The sequence below is a fragment of the Thunnus maccoyii genome, chromosome 14 (assembly GCF_910596095.1).
Source record: "Thunnus maccoyii chromosome 14, fThuMac1.1, whole genome shotgun sequence".
NCBI classification, from domain to species: Eukaryota; Metazoa; Chordata; class Actinopteri; order Scombriformes; family Scombridae; genus Thunnus; species Thunnus maccoyii.
In genome coordinates, this window is record NC_056546.1 from 20,913,440 (window position 1) to 20,929,050 (window position 15,611).

The window sequence follows — 15,611 nt, forward strand, 5'->3', positions numbered from 1 at the left end:
TACTTGCAGATTTCCTGTTTAACATCAAATCTGAAACTAAGTTAAATATAACATACAATAAACAGCGTTTATCTTGTTTCCTGCCTGCATTCATTGCACATTTACAGAAACTACGACACAGACACAGACCAAGAATGACATAGAGCTACACTGTAGTTTATTCATTCATACAAATTCTAATTCGATGTGTGTTATTGGCAGCCAGCTATAGAGGGAAGCAGGCCCTAAAGGTACTGCATCGTTGAACCATAAAATGTTCCCATCATTCAACCACATAAAAAAACATACAAAGTAATTGCACAGGTTGATGTACGTTAGACGTACAATCGGTTTCCCTTTTAACACTGAACTATGGGGAAATGTTTGGAATATAAGGCAGGGGGATAAATATCTTCTGACATAGCCAGAATTGTTGATGGAATGTGGGTTTCAATAAAGACTGCAGCAGGATTTTCTCCTCTAATCTTTGAAATGTTCATAATATCAAACATTTGATTCCTACAGTTGCAGTAAATGCAATCAACTACAGTACAAGAAAGAAATAGTTTTGGAATGCATAACTATGGTAATCATAAGGCATATTTGGCAGTTTTGTGTAGTGTCCGCAGTAAACTTCCTCTTAGACGGACGTTCCCTCCTTCAGTTCCACGTATTCTCCCTTGACAACAGAAATAAGAAAAAGATCAGAGTCAAAATATACAAAAACAATGTGTGCTTAGAGGTGCATGTAAAGTCTTAGCAGTGTCAGTTGTCTCACCTTGCCGTCCAGGTGCTCCTGTAGTGTTCTCACTGTGTCTCTCTCTTTGGTCAGCTGCTCCTGAGTGGCTTTGAGAAGTTGCTGGAGCTTGGTAGCTGCCTGGCCCAGGTCTTTGGACAACTTCTTCTCCTTCTCCAGGCGCTCCTGTTCCGACAGCAGTAGCAAACATTACTTCAGAGCAGCTATATCTTTTGATAAATGAGCCCTAATCAGTATGGAGTCCCAAAAGGTTCAATATTAGATAAGTAAAACATAAAATAAATAATCATATGAATAAATACAAACTGACAACATAATTTAATCATTAAATTGTGAAATAATTCAGCTCATCATCATCATCATCATTTAACATCACTTCATTCTGATCCTCTTTTCACAATAGCTCATTACAGGGTCTTTTTTATTTCACGGCACCATTTCCCCCAACTGATTCATTTCATAATGCCACTTTTCATCACAGCCTTTGTCTGCAATCATGACAAACTCCGCTGAGCAAGTTATTTGATTGGTTGTTCACTGCTTCAGACCAAAGCAACAGCCAAGTGGCATTAGGAAATCAAACTGCCGTTGTAAGTAAAAATAGACTTTGAGAAAAAAGGTAATTTTGAAATAAAAACTGATAGTTTTAAATTAACCTGAAAGAAAATCTTATTGTAAAAAGAAGCAAGGTGAAATTACATTTATTCTATTGGGTTATTTCTCAAATTGTCTGTATATATTCATATAATTCTTTACTAATTTCTACTAATTTAATATTGAACGTTTTGGATCTCCATAAATCACATGAGGACAAGTGCTTCAGAGACTTTAAAGACTGCTGGTGAAGAAAATGAAAGCTGTGTTCTATGACATAGTTGAAATGAAGCTTTCAAGGTTGTCAATACAATTTAAAATATAATACTGAACCAAAATGATAAACTATGATGTTGATATGCATGTTTGATTCATGTTAGGAGTCTGTCTGCAACATTCTGCACCACATGTCACTTTAAGATACTCAGCAGTGTTATATATTCACAATAATCCAGGACTGAGACAAAAATTGATCTTTGGATTCAGCACGTTTGATTGTTATCACACCTTGAGCTGAGCAACATCTTCTGTGTCAGCTTGTGGTGACTCTGCAGAATCCTTCAGAAGATCCAGCTGAGCCTGAAGTTCTGTTATAGTCTTCTGAGCCTAGGGGTGGACAACACACACTGATGTTATTATCAGTACCACTCTAGTGTTGAAAAGCCTGAAAAGAACGAGTCGACGATGGCTGCTACCTGCTCAAACTCTTCAGAGAGCTGCAGTCTCTGAGCCGCCTCCCCGTGCAGCTGCTCGGTTGTCTGACTCAACTCGTGCTGGACCTAATGGCAGACACACACACACACACAAAAACAAACATTTAACACATGCATGTGTATGTAAACATTCTTGTTACCAAAGCAGCACTACGCATCCACACACAAAAGCTGCTCGACCTGTGTGCCAAGTTAGTTTCCTCTTAGACTATTTCATGTGAGAGGCTCAAGTCAAACAAAATATCTGTTGCTGTTAGGAATCAAACAAATATCTGGAAACAAAGGAGGAGAAGAAAGCATGCCGAAAAAAGGTGAGAAACAGCAGGGGTTAGTTATGTGCACTCAATAAACGCAAACAGTGGTTAGCATAAACAGCTGCTGTGTCGGAGGAGTACTGGACAGACTGGAAATACAGCACTTCCCTAGCAGAGTCATCTGTTGCTCAGTATCTGTGCACTGAAGCAACATCCTTGATTTAGGAAATAGGTTTGACAACAGTAATCAATAACACTAATTTTATTTAAGATTTTCTATTTAATTGAAACGTGCTCATCTGAGAATTTAGAACAACAAGGAAGATCGTTTGAGTTTGAAGCCTAGTCACTGTCCAGTACTCTCTGACAAGAAGTGAAGGGTGCCCTGTGACCTTTGCACCCTGACCTGACTGGGTTGAGCCTCAGTTGGGCCATTCTGTTCTCGCTGAGCCCGCATCGTGATCTCGCCCAGCTGCTCTGTGACCTGAAACAGGAAGCCGTCGCTTGTCACTGGTTACATAACCTCCATCCTTGAATTCCCTTTGCCTTACATTTTACTGACACCTAGCTGGCTGCAAAGGTTAAAGAGGGATTTCCACAAATTCCTCGCCATGTCATGTCTCATAAATAGCATGTATGTCTGTCACATCGCTTACACTGTCAAATGAATATGTAACTATTATTATGTGAAGGGCAGGAGAGCAGGTTAGTCAGGAACCTCACCTGTGCAAGCTCCTCCTTGTGTGCCTGCGCCTCCTTCTGGGCCAAATCCAGCTGGCTCTGACACTCTGACAGCTGCTGCTTCAGCTGAATACAAAGCACAATGTAGAGATGAACGGATCACATAGATATTTGTAAAATACAAGTAAATGCACCACAAGAGGTTGTTAGATTAAATATAGGAAATACCTTTCTAGTATTTCACAGAAAAGTACACACTGTTGTATTTCCAATTATCTATATTTAGCACAAGTTCTAAAATTAGAGCTGCAACGATTAACTGATCAACAGAAAATTAATCACCAACTGTTTTGATAATTGATTAATCACTTCGAGTTGTTTAGGAAAAAAAAAAAAGTATAAATTCCATAATTCCAGCATCTCAAATGTGAATATTTTCTGTTTTATTTTATCTTCTATGGTAGTAAACTAAACTTCTTTGGGTTGTGGACTGTTGGTTAGGACAAAACAAGACATTTGAGGTCACCTCAGGCTTTGGGAAACACTATTGGGCATTTTCCAGACATTTTTTAGACCAAACAATTGATGGAGAAAATAATCAAACAGATTAATCAATAATGAAAATAATCGTGAGTTGAGCCCCATCTAGAATATTGGACTGAATCTCAATATTTATGCCAGTAACCTGCTTACGTACCTGCTCCATCTCCTCAGAGTTCCCCTGGTTGTCTGACTGCTTCTCCAGCTGTGCCTCCAGAAGCATCATCTGCTCCTTCAACTACAGAAAAATCCAAAGAATCAGTTTCACATAGCAGAACACATCCCCCAACCTACCAAAACTACCTCAAGGGAAAATTTATACAGTGTGTAGAAAAATTCCCCACCTGCTCTACACTTTGGTTTTCTGCCTCCAGCTTGCGGGCCTTCTCCAAAGCCTGGTTGTGTGTGAGAGGGACTGTTGTTAGGTTTTAAAAAAAACAAACAATAGGGACCCATACACAGTGTTATGGATGATGGTGAAGAAGTGTCAAAGTCATAGGCTTTATTCAGACTGCAGGCAAATCAGATCTTTAAGACAGACTGTCCGTGCTGTTATTTACAGTTTGAAATCCGATTTGAGCTTCCAGAGTGTCTAGACTGAGATGCATCTGTAGAAATCCGATTGGAATCGCATTTCAATCCACCTCCAAGTTTTTTGCCGTCCAATATTTCTAAAATCAATCTGAATATAATCTGGATATGCCAAAAAACAGATTTGGGCTGGCAGTCTGAGCTAGGCCATAGTGATTTCACATGGGTATTACTTACTTCCCTCAGCTGTTCCTCTGAGTTAGCCATCTTGGACTTCCATACCAGCTCCTCCTCCTCCACACTCTTCTGCAGATGTTTCAGCATTCCTTCCTAAAGGGAAAGGGAAACAGGATAAAATGTACCTCGTATTCACACATGCACGTACAAATTCATACATGTATTCCACGCTATTCAGAGCAAGATTTGTTGAATGTATACTATGATTTCATAGCAGTCTGAACAGCCTTTACCGTTTCAGCCAAGACTGTCCTGTACTGTTCACATTCAGCTTGCAGGGTGCCATGGCTCTCCTCAGCCTCCTTCAGTTTCTCAAGCAACTCCTGAAATAAACAAACAAACAAACAATAAAAAATCAGAACTTCTGCCAGACTAAATCAAACCAGAATATGGTAACAGTATTAAATTTTGGCTTACAGGTGACGCTGTGCTTGACTGAGATTCCTGGCTCTGCTGGGTGAGAGCCTCCTGAGCTTTCTGTGTAAAAACTTGTGACCAGTTTGGCTAGATGACAACAAAAGCAGACACGAATGAGTCAGGGGACCAAAATCATCAGAATAAAAGCTCATTCAGCAACTGCTTTCTTGAAATCTCCTTTTCCTACCTGCTCTGTCTCTAAGGTAATCTGTGGAAAGAGTGCCTGGAGAGTTTCTTTGGCTTCAGTTTGAAAAGCTGTCAATTGTCCCATTACGCTCTGCAAAAAAAAAAAAGAAAAGAAAAAGGATGTCATGATCAGGAAGGTAATTAAAAGCAAAGCAAAATCTTAGTTGATAAACCACTAGAATGTAAAGAGTCTTACTCCATCAGCGGTTGCTTTTTCCCTCGCTTCTCTCAGCTCCTCTTGTAGTGATGTGACAAGGGCATCCTTCTCAGTCAGACTAGCCACACAACCAAAACAGAAAAAAGACAAGACTTAAATACCATATCTAACAATGCATGAGAGTGATCTTTTCATGCCAGACTCATTTACCTGTTCTGTAGTAGTCCGAGCTCTGCAGAGCTATCTGGCTTCTGAAACAGAGAGAGCATGCAAATGAGTCACTGAGATACGTTTTTGTACTGCAGGGCAGCTCTAGAAGAAGGTGCATGCAAAGCATAGAGAAGTATGCTTACTGGTGTGCTCTGAAGTTGCACCATCTCTTCTTTGAGGTTTTTAAGTTCATCCTGAAGGGACGTGATAAGGCTGGCATCCTCACTAAGAGACAAAAAAATTTTGGAGAAAGTCTAAATAATCAGAAAACAAACAAAAGGTGTGGCATAAACCTGAGCCAAATAGACAGCTAGTAAAAAGCACCTCACCTATTATTTCTTTGCTCAGCCTCAGCAATAGTGTTCTCCTGTTAGAACAGCGGTTTGTTTGTGATTAGTAGTTCCACTATTCACATCTTTGCGTGATAAAAAATTGTTTCCCCTGAATTACCGAGAAGTGATACTATGGTAACAGATTTAACAACATGTGTTTGCAACACTTACGGCAGCTTCCTGCTTCATCTGCAGTTGCTTCAGTTCCTCATGGAGAGTGTTCAACTGGCTGTCCCTCTCCTGAAGGCTGCAGAGAGAACATACATTTAATAAATGGGAGGCGCAGTATTTAAAGCAATAAGAGGAACAGCTATGGATATGATGTGGACTCTGATAAAAGGAGGATCAAAACACTTACCTGAGCTTTAGTTGTTCCAGCTCTTCAGCATTCACCTGCTGAATCAAAGATGATAAACATCATTAGGGGTGACTACGGGTGGTCTGGCCATTTCAGAGAAGTCAAACTGGCAAAGAATGTCTGACCTGATTGTTATCCTCCTCCTTTTTGTTCTGACTGGCCTCCAGCAGTGAGTTTATGGAGGCCACCTGCTGTACAAGCTGGCTTTTCTCTGCCTGTGTCTCCTCCAGCTGGGCAGTGAGGGCATCTACCTGAACAGAGCGCTCCTTGATTTCAGCCTCCAATTTACCCATACACACCTGAAATTCTGCAGGGAGAAAGAACACTGTCAATACACACCACTCAAAACTTGTTTAATATTCTGCAATGCACTCATTGTTTCTACAAAGATCCCATAGACATTTATGGCATTCTTGAGCTAAGATGTCATTTCTATTTCCCATTTTCATTCCTTCTTACTCTCATTTTCTGACCTGAGAGTGCGCTGCTATCCTGCTGGGCCTTGTCCAAAGTGGCCTGCAGGCTGCTGTTTTTACTCTGTGTTGTTCTGAGCTCCTCGCACACCTCTTCCAATTTCCTCTGTAACGCCTGCTCGCTCTCCTTTTGGCTGGCCTGATAAAGAAATTGGTGAAATGAGTTTAACAGCAGGGGGCAGCAAAGATTCACCATATTATCCTTCCTGGCAACATTGATTCACAAGGAAATATCAGTGCATGTACACTACATACGATTTCTGTGAAGTATACTTAAAACATAATCTTCAGATTCAGAGAAAGAGACATGATGGTATATTAATAGATGTACAAAAAGAATGAGGTTGAGGTTATGAAACAAAAAAAAGGGAAAAGAAATTTTAAATGGCATGCTGAGCAGTTTGTTTAGATTTTTTAAGGAAGTGTTTTGAAGGAAGTGCTTTGAACTTGAGGAGGTTTTGAGATGATTAGTCTGCCTACAGCTCTGAAAGTATGTGGTGCTAATGATTCTATGTTGATTATCACAGTCCAGCAACACATACACACGCAACAAGTCAAACTCATCTCAAGTAAAAGAAATTAGTTATGGGGGAAAAAACTCTGTCATTTCAACATATACGCTGTATATGGACTAGCTGTGTGAGCCATTGCATAACATGTTTAAAGGCCGTAAACTGCGGGAGTGGGTGTTAGTAGATGATTAAACAAACGGAACACTTGACGATCAGGAAGTGCTGACTCACTTGCTCCACATAACCCGTAATACTTCACACCAACAGCACTCCATCAGTAAATGAGTGTGCAGGCCAACAGTGTATAATTGAGTACCATAAATGAACAGATAACATTCTTCTTCATGTCTGAAGGTCACATGTGTTTGAAACAGCATAAGACTGTTCCTGCTTTTTTTTTTTTTTTTTCTTCTTCTTACAGCCAGGTACAGAAAACTAGAGCGGAGAGATGCTCGGACACGCACACATTCCAGCTGGTGCTGAGAAGCATTTTCCCTGCAGCCCCATTATTGTATGGCTGCATTCCAGCCCAGCCCTGGGCTCTGTGATTACAAGGCAATTAAACTTCACATAACATTACAGGATCGGGGGATAGGTGGGAAAGGTCTAGGCTTGCAGTTTGTAGATACTCTGTAACTAACTGGCTGTTCAAACAAGAAACTAAAACTTTTTAAAAAAAAAAAAAAAAGGCTAGAATAAATTTGTTTCCAAATGTCTATAATAATTTATAATAGAGATGATGTGGTGTTCCCACAGACTAGGCCAACCTGCAGCAGGGAGAGCTGCTTCTCAGTAGCGGAAACCTTGGCCTCCAGCCCTTTCCTGACGTGCTCATCAGCAAGCAGACTTTCTGTCTTCTCTCCAAGCTCCTTGGTTAGCTTTGTGCATTCCTGACGCAGTTTAGCCAGCTCCGCATTTTGTCTGAGGACAGAATGAAAGAGAGACAAGAGTCAGGACACATGCCTTACAAAAATAATAGCCAACCTTCAAGTCTGGTACTCCACATACCCTTAAAATTTGCACGCACTGTACTCAAATTGCACTTAAATCTTGGGATTAAGAGGTAAAATACTTATTATGGCTCACTGCTTCTCAGTTACCGTTAAAAACACTTACTTGCTCTCAGCCTGACTAGTGGCTTGATTGAGGGCGTCGCGGAGAATGGAGTTCTCCTGCTGTAGACGGGCCAGCTGAGCATTGGGACCTTTTTCCAACTGGTCCTGCAGGCTGAGGATCTGGAGGAGCGGTTTACAGTTTTCTTTTTAATAATAAACCAGCCATGTTGGACAATTGAAATCTTGAAAGCTGCTTAGCATTAAATCTATCTCAAGACCTCTGAATTTCAAAAGAGCTAAAACTTCTTAAAATGTACTAATCTCAACTGTACAATGAGAAACTGTAATACTTGTGTATAAGGACTGACCTTTGCATTGAGCCTCTGGGTCTGGGCTACATGGTCCTGGTAACTGGCCTGCATGCGAGCTTGCAGAGCAATCATTTCCTGCTCCCTCTTACTTAGCTGGGAACTCAGCCTAGTCTCCACGCTGGTCACCTTGGACTTCTCAGCAGAAAGCTCCTGATAAACAGACATCACAGTCAGATTCATTGCAATGCGTCTCTGGCCAAAGAGCAAAGAGCCCTTTCAGATGGTTTGAATATAGGGATGTCCCGATCAAGTTTCTTTTGGCCTCAATCCTGATCCGAGTCCTTTAATAACGGGTATCTGCAGATACCAAACTTATATTAACTTAAATGTTGATATAATGTGTGTGACATATTGAAATAACTGGAGCCAACTAAATCTGGCACACCTTATTTTTCACAAGCAACATTATCCGAATACTGGAGGTCCTACATCAAAACTATTACATGTATGAGCTTAAATAATAGATATGAATGAAAGTTTAAATGTGAAATTGATGTGATGCCATCGGCTCGTCGTTTTACTACAGAAGACACACTACATTTTGTTGGAGCAATGGGAACTATAAAAAACACTAAAGCCACTCGCAATAGTACAGTGGTTTTACAGAGTGGAATTTCTTCCCTCACAAACAATTTTTGGTCGAGTACAGACACCAGCTCGCAGAGAGCACTTTAACCATACCACAGCTAAATTTAATTTTGGTCAGAAGTTACTCGCATTGTAGAACCTAGCTATCATAAAGGCTTTGCAGCTTTGAAACACTGGCAGACTGAGGTGATTAAATCATAGTCTCTGTGAGTGTGTCGGTCTCACTACAGGGCCAATATTTCAGTGCAGAGTGAAATATCTCCACAAGTATTGTCATGAAATTTGGTACAGACAGACAGTCACCGTTCCCAAGGGGATACGTTTCCATTTTCTGAGGATTGCTTGGCTCTTCCTCTTGTGAAACAATGATGCTACAACACTTAGTTCAGGACAAGACATTATGAAAAACAACAAATGGGTTCCCGTGGAATTTGCTGATCATGGTCATCAGCAGATCTAACTTTAAGGATTTGATAACCTTGCGGCCTTTCCTTCAGCCCCACCCTTAGTGTCAACTTTGTATTTTGAGATAACATGTGTACAAAAGGACAATGCGATGGCATTTGCTGAACAAAATCATGCTACTCAGCGGATGGACTTTTCATGTACTGCCACTCATAGGCTGATAAATATTACATGAGATTTGTAGGATAACTCATGTAATATTCAAAAGTAATGGTTGGCTGAAATTATGTGAGCCATGTATGTTTCCTGAAGGATGTGGTCTCTGTATTGTGGTCACCTTATTACTCTTCCTCTAGTGCCACCTTGAGGACAAAAGATAAAAGAAGTCTGCAACTTTCATGCTCACTAGAGAATAAACCCTTTTAAACTTATGTAACATTGCTTTGTCCTCTAGTGCCACCCTAAGGCCAAACTTTTTAACTTTTAAGGCCACATTTCATCCTAATAAGAATTTTGTTTTCTGATGTAATGAGCATTAGTGTCGACAGGGATGCTTGCGTGATAATTGACACTTGAACAACTGACCTTGGTGAGTTCTCTCAGACGGTTCTTAGCTGCAGAGGCATCCTCTTGTTCTGCTGCCAGCTGTTTCTCCCTCTCCTCCAGTTGCTTCTTCAGCATGGCCACTGGGTCTCCTTTCTGAGTGGCCTGAACATGCACACAAACACAGAAAGAATAAATATAGTGAATCTTCTCTCATACATCTCACAAGTGTCACAAGTATCTTTCCCTTCATTGCTGACTGCTGTGTGTCATACCGTGTGCCAGGTGTCCTGAATGATGCCGGCTTTCTCAGACAGGATCTCGATGAGTCTATGAGCCTCTCCCTCACTGAACACCATGCTACTGATGGAGGACACCAGAGCCTTGTAGGGCAGGTACAGAGGAGCGTCGGCCGAATCCACCGCCACCACTGGAGAGGAAAACAACATTTAAATGAAACACATAATAACAAAGTAATACACAGTAAGAGAAAATATGAAATTCAGAATTTATTTCATGTTTAAAACCAAAAAGCCAGACACTTTTGAAGGCCTCATTAGACTGTCGCAGCTAAGACTGAATTCATACACTGCCTCAGGTAAAGGATAAGGTTGCTACTTCTCCTTTGGGTCTGGGGCCCTGGGCAGCTTCAAATGGCAAATGATGGGGCACTGTGGCACCAGGCAGAGACAAGCTTCAGGCAAGGGAGAACCCCACCCCCCTCCCTACCCATTGTCAGGGCACTGAGAGTCTTTGTTAGCTAACAAAACAGGGCAGCGGTGTTTGGACAAGCTGGCGTGCTCTATGCCCTCCCGAGCTGAGTGCCAGACATTACCCACCACTGCCCATTGGCAATACTTTCCACAGCTACACAGCTAGAGGTTCATCTGTACTGACAGGGCATTACTGCCTTAGATGTGTATGTGTGTGTGTGTGTGTCTCAAATGTACTGACATGCTCCCACTCCCACCTCCAAACACTCAGAGTCTGAGTACTATCACCAGTGTTATGGCTAATGTAGTTCCTGCCTAAACAACCATTTCCATCAATTCAGAGGAGAAGGCTAATTTTAACATTCATGGTTCTGGTGTAGCAACAATATTGATAGACTACATCTTTGATATGCAGAGAAGGGCAGAGGACACCATCAAGGTCCAAACTACACATCAAGCTTAACAGCAAACAACTGAAGACTGATGAACTATGTGTATTAATCTAATTCCAATGCTGAGATTTTCTGTAGATTCAAACATTTTGGAAACTGCATTATTTTAAATCACCAACTAAGAACTACAAAAATAAAAGATACAGTAACATTTGCCATTTTTTAACATAACATCATAAATTGCAGAGCTACAACTGCAAATTTTCTTGTAGATATCTCTCTTCTTACCAGTCTCAGTTTTCTTCTTAGAGGCCTTCTTCTTGGGCTCCTGTGATTTTGGTGCAGCAGCTGGAGTCTGCTGAGATCCCACAGGGGGCACTGCCATAACTGGGACTTCTTTAGTGACAGCCTCAAGCACCGGGGCAGACTTGGATGTGGCTGGTGACGACTTGGCTGGGGCAGCAGCAGACTTGGCTTGGACTGAGACGGCCTTAGCTGGGGCAGGAGCAGATTTGGCTGAGGCAGGGGCAGACTTAGCTGATGCGGGAGCAGTGGAAGGGGCAGATTTGGCTGATGCAGTAGACTTTGCTGATGCAGGGGCAGGGGCAGACTTAGTTGTTGCAGGGGAACCCTTTGCTGGGGCAGGTGCAGAGGCTGTGGTTACTGCTTTGGCAGGGGCAGACACAGGGGCCTGGGTTGGTGGGGGGGCAGCAGAGGACTTGACTGGTGCAGAGGCAGCCACAACTGGAGCTGACTGGGTAGAGGCTGGCTCCACCTTAGCCACCTTCTTCTTCTTTTTCTCTTTAGGTGAGGGTGCAGGTGAGGGATCAGCCAGAGCAGGGCTTGGTTCAGCAGCAGCTTTGGGTTGGGTGTCTGCTGGTGCTGGGGTTGCAGTTGGCACAACCTCAGAAGCAGGGGCAGGCTCGGGGGCAGGAGCAGCAGCTACAACAGGGGCAGCAGCGGGCTCAGCGACTGGATTAACTTCAGCGGCCTCTTCATCTTTTTCTGGCTCTGGGATCTTTCCATTGGGCTTTTCATCTTTCTTCTTTCCGCGGCTTTTCTTCTCAGATGTTTTGTCCTTCTTCTTTTTGTCAGAGCGAGACGACTGTATCTTACCTAACTCCCTGCGCTGTTTAGCCAAGGCCTCCTCATAAGAGGTCTCCTTCATGGAGAAGGTGGAGACAAGAGCAATCCCAAGAGCTGAGATCACCATGAATCCACCAAACACCATTATCCCAAGGGTCTGGGGGTCGTAGATATCCATTGTTCAATTTCAGTTCACCTATTAAAAAAAAAAAAAAAAAAAAAAGAGAGAGAGAGAGGCAGAGTTGTAAATACAAGTTAAATAAAAATATTAAAGCTTACTGCAGACAACCAAAGATCTCAGAGTAAAGGGGAGAAAGAAGTTCTTATACTGAAAGGGTAGTAAAAGTCTCTGTTCCTGAGCTTGTCCTAGTGTGCTTCTTAAACGCACACAAAATCAAAATAATCCATAGGAAACCGAAACCGTAATAATTTCTCTGTGCCTAGGCACAATGAAAGTGACTGCAGCTGTATTAACAGCAACTGATGAGGTAGACTTGTGATTAAAACTGTATGGAGAACTCCTCCAGCCTTTTACCCTCAACAGCCTCAAGATGTCAGTGTTATCCCCTTTCATAAACTCATTGCCTGAGGCTATCTACTTTGAGCAGAATTGCAATTCTTGTCAGATCACTGTATGGCAAAAAACAGCTGGTCAAAACCCACTAGTCATATAGCCATCCACCTTGAGTTTAACATATACATGTTTATTATACAGCTCAAATTCACCCTCATGATACCATCTAATATACTGAAGTGCAGCACTGAGCTTTCTGAGTAAGTGCAAGCACTGACACATACAAAGACAAACAAAGTAAAAACAAATAAATATCAGCACCAGGCAAAGACCCCCAACCCTGACACATTCAATAAAGAAAATATTCTAGGGAACATTTCCTTAAAATAATATGGTTTACAACTTGAAATGGTCAAATTCACAGTGTTTTAATAATTTAATAATTCTGGATTATTACACTGATGCAATGCTAGTCTCAGATGAAAAAAAGTTATTTTACTCATCAACAGAGAGACACATTATTTTTGGTTAGCTTGTATAACCAGCAATGCACAGAAAAACACTTTAGAAACAAAGTAAAACACTTGTTGAAACTTTTTTGTTTGTGTAAGGAGCAACATTACAGTTAACATAAAGATATTTTAATGTTTACACAAACATCATATTTCTGAGAATGTTGCTGCTATAATGTACATTCAACTATAGGTGGAGAGTTATGTAATTCCTGAGTAGGCAAATTGCCAGAGCATCTATTAGACAAAAATGTGACTTTTTCACATGTGTTTTAGATGCTCAAATTATCAGAGCAATTTTAAAGTTAAGACCATGTGTGACTGGGGCATAAGATAAATCAAACCCTTACACTGTTTCAAAACCTGAATATGAATTTACAACAGGGAAAGAACCCCAGGACCACAGATGCAAAAGTGGGTTACAGTCAAAAGTGGATAAATAGCACAAGAAGTTACCAGCAACTGCCAACATTTCCAGCAGTTGGCTGCTGCTTAGTGTTAATTTCCTGTCCTGTAAAAACTATCCCTTGAAGGGTCTTTTAACTCTCTTGTCACAAACCAGAATATTTAGCCTGCAGGGAAAGAAAGCTGACTGAGGGTAAGTAAAAGCGAACAGAGACACTTACACACCACTCTTTCATTTATTTTTGCAGCACTTATCAATCATATCTTACTTTACATTACAGATGGGGACAATACTGTTTTAGAAAATATAGAAATGCAAAAAAGAAAATAGGACAATGTGGGTCTTTATTGTTTTTAAATAAACCAACATTGTATGACAGGAGAGGAAAACTTCAGAACTACTTCGCTTGAATCGAAACAAGAGTCCAGAGTCCCAGATCATTACAGGCTCTTAAAGCTAGAGGTGAAAGGGGAGAGTTTGTACTGCCTCCTAATCTGAGATGTCACACGTCACTGCATCTCCACTCACAAAGAACTGAAAAAGATTGTAGGGAACTGGCTGAAGCTGAAAGTGCATCTCAAGGTCTAAAAGAGATATAACTACTATATAAGTGCATAAGATGAAGCTTACTAGGGTGTAAATGGTCTCAAAATATATAACTTTTAAGTCTAAAATATCTCTTTCAGTCATGTAAGTAGGGGGTGTATTAAGACATCGACTAATGTCTTCGGCTAGAAATGATACTTTACAAGAAGAAAACTATGTAAAGGCATTTTATTTATTCATCTAAAGACAGCGCTTGTCTTGCATTACGTTTGGTTTCGCGCACATTGTAACGATAAGACTTATTAAATCACACACTTTTTATTCGACACTTAACTCCAAGAACTTCCAAGATTTTTTATGAAGCAGTACACTTATTGTACTGACACCACAGAAAAGTCATCCAAGATTTATGAGCCATTACCATTCACTCAAACACGCCTTTCGATCAATAAAGAGTTCATGATTCGTTAATTATTCTTATGCGATATGCATTTAATGATTACTAGCTTTATGGCTAACACTGTGAATCAATGGACTTGGCCAGCGACCTGAACATTTATAGCTCTTAGAGTAAAGTCGGTTCACGTTACAAAAACATACACCGAAAGCTTTAATAAAAGTCTTAATAGCCACTGAGGAACACATCTACAATAAATGAAGTTTAATTGGCTCTCTTTCTGTAGCAGTACTTCGCTTAAAGAGTTAGCAGCAGATAGCTTTCCGAGCTAGCTAACGCTGGCTTTATGAATTAAAAAATGTCCAGTTCCCCTACTCACCTCCTGCTATGTCGATACGTCTGCTTGCTTCAAATGGACTGGAGAGAGGGCAGAAATCTGTGAATTGCAGAAGAAGTGACTTCTGTGTAAAGCTTATTTATCCAGCTATCTAGCTAACTTGATTTTTTTTCCAGAGCTCTCCCCCTCACTCACTCCGCTGGAGAATCCGTGGTCCGCTGTGAAGTCGTGGCACTCCGAGCTGGCTAGACGTGTTGGCCCCGTGCCCCAGATAGCTGCTGCGTCTTCTTCGTTGGTTTTAATTTCGGGCTACAATCCAACTTTAAAGGTACATACCGCCACCTAGAATACCGGAGTGTGTACATTCATGGCATTAGATCATCTGAATACTGACTTTTTCTCGTCAAGGACCCCTACACTGACACAAATTAGACCACGGACCCCCATCTGATAAGAGTTTTGCTTTTAGATGTTTTATAACAGAAAGTTTATGAAACACACATTCTGTCATTGTATTACTTATGAATGGAATTATAGTGAAAATAAATTATTCCCCTTTTTTGCTGGGGACCTCCAGGGGTCGTTGAGGTGGTTCCAGGGGGGTCACTACCTATTTCCTAACCCTGCCTGCATTATATAATCTATGAACCCCCTCCTAGTTTTCCTGAAGTCCTGTCCTATGCTCAGTAGTGATTTTAAACTCCATCCTGCCCTGCCTCATGGCAAGGCAAGTTTATTTGTATAGCACATTTCAACAACAAGGCAACTCAAAGTGCTCTACATAAAACATAAAAAGTGTCAAGACAAAATGTAAA

General features: G+C 41.2%; 1 protein-coding gene across 4 annotated transcripts; it reads right to left on the reverse strand.

Annotated features, from left to right (window-relative positions):
* Nucleotides 1-135: 135 nt before the first annotated feature.
* rrbp1a (ribosome binding protein 1a) lies at nucleotides 136-15,093 on the reverse strand. Of its 4 annotated transcripts, XM_042434038.1 has the most exons (28): nucleotides 14,992-15,093; nucleotides 14,839-14,895; nucleotides 11,287-12,280; nucleotides 10,169-10,323; nucleotides 9,936-10,058; nucleotides 8,355-8,507; nucleotides 8,048-8,166; nucleotides 7,699-7,852; nucleotides 6,420-6,558; nucleotides 6,072-6,253; nucleotides 5,947-5,984; nucleotides 5,760-5,835; nucleotides 5,586-5,623; nucleotides 5,400-5,481; nucleotides 5,257-5,297; nucleotides 5,086-5,164; nucleotides 4,891-4,980; nucleotides 4,704-4,790; nucleotides 4,520-4,609; nucleotides 4,287-4,379; nucleotides 3,863-3,913; nucleotides 3,676-3,756; nucleotides 3,021-3,104; nucleotides 2,704-2,781; nucleotides 2,026-2,109; nucleotides 1,838-1,936; nucleotides 758-901; nucleotides 136-658 (listed from the first exon to the last, which is right to left on the reverse strand). In XM_042434038.1, exons 3-28 carry the CDS (start codon nucleotides 12,260-12,262, stop codon nucleotides 620-622), a joined length of 3,375 nt encoding a protein of 1,124 aa, XP_042289972.1. In that variant the 5' UTR covers nucleotides 12,263-12,280; nucleotides 14,839-14,895; nucleotides 14,992-15,093; the 3' UTR covers nucleotides 136-619. The 4 variants fall into 4 exon arrangements, with proteins under 4 accessions (XP_042289972.1, XP_042289973.1, XP_042289971.1 ...); XM_042434039.1 differs by having other exon boundaries at nucleotides 5,947-5,981; nucleotides 14,839-15,070; XM_042434037.1 differs by having other exon boundaries at nucleotides 14,839-15,070.
* Between the last annotated feature and the right edge of the window lie 518 nt (nucleotides 15,094-15,611).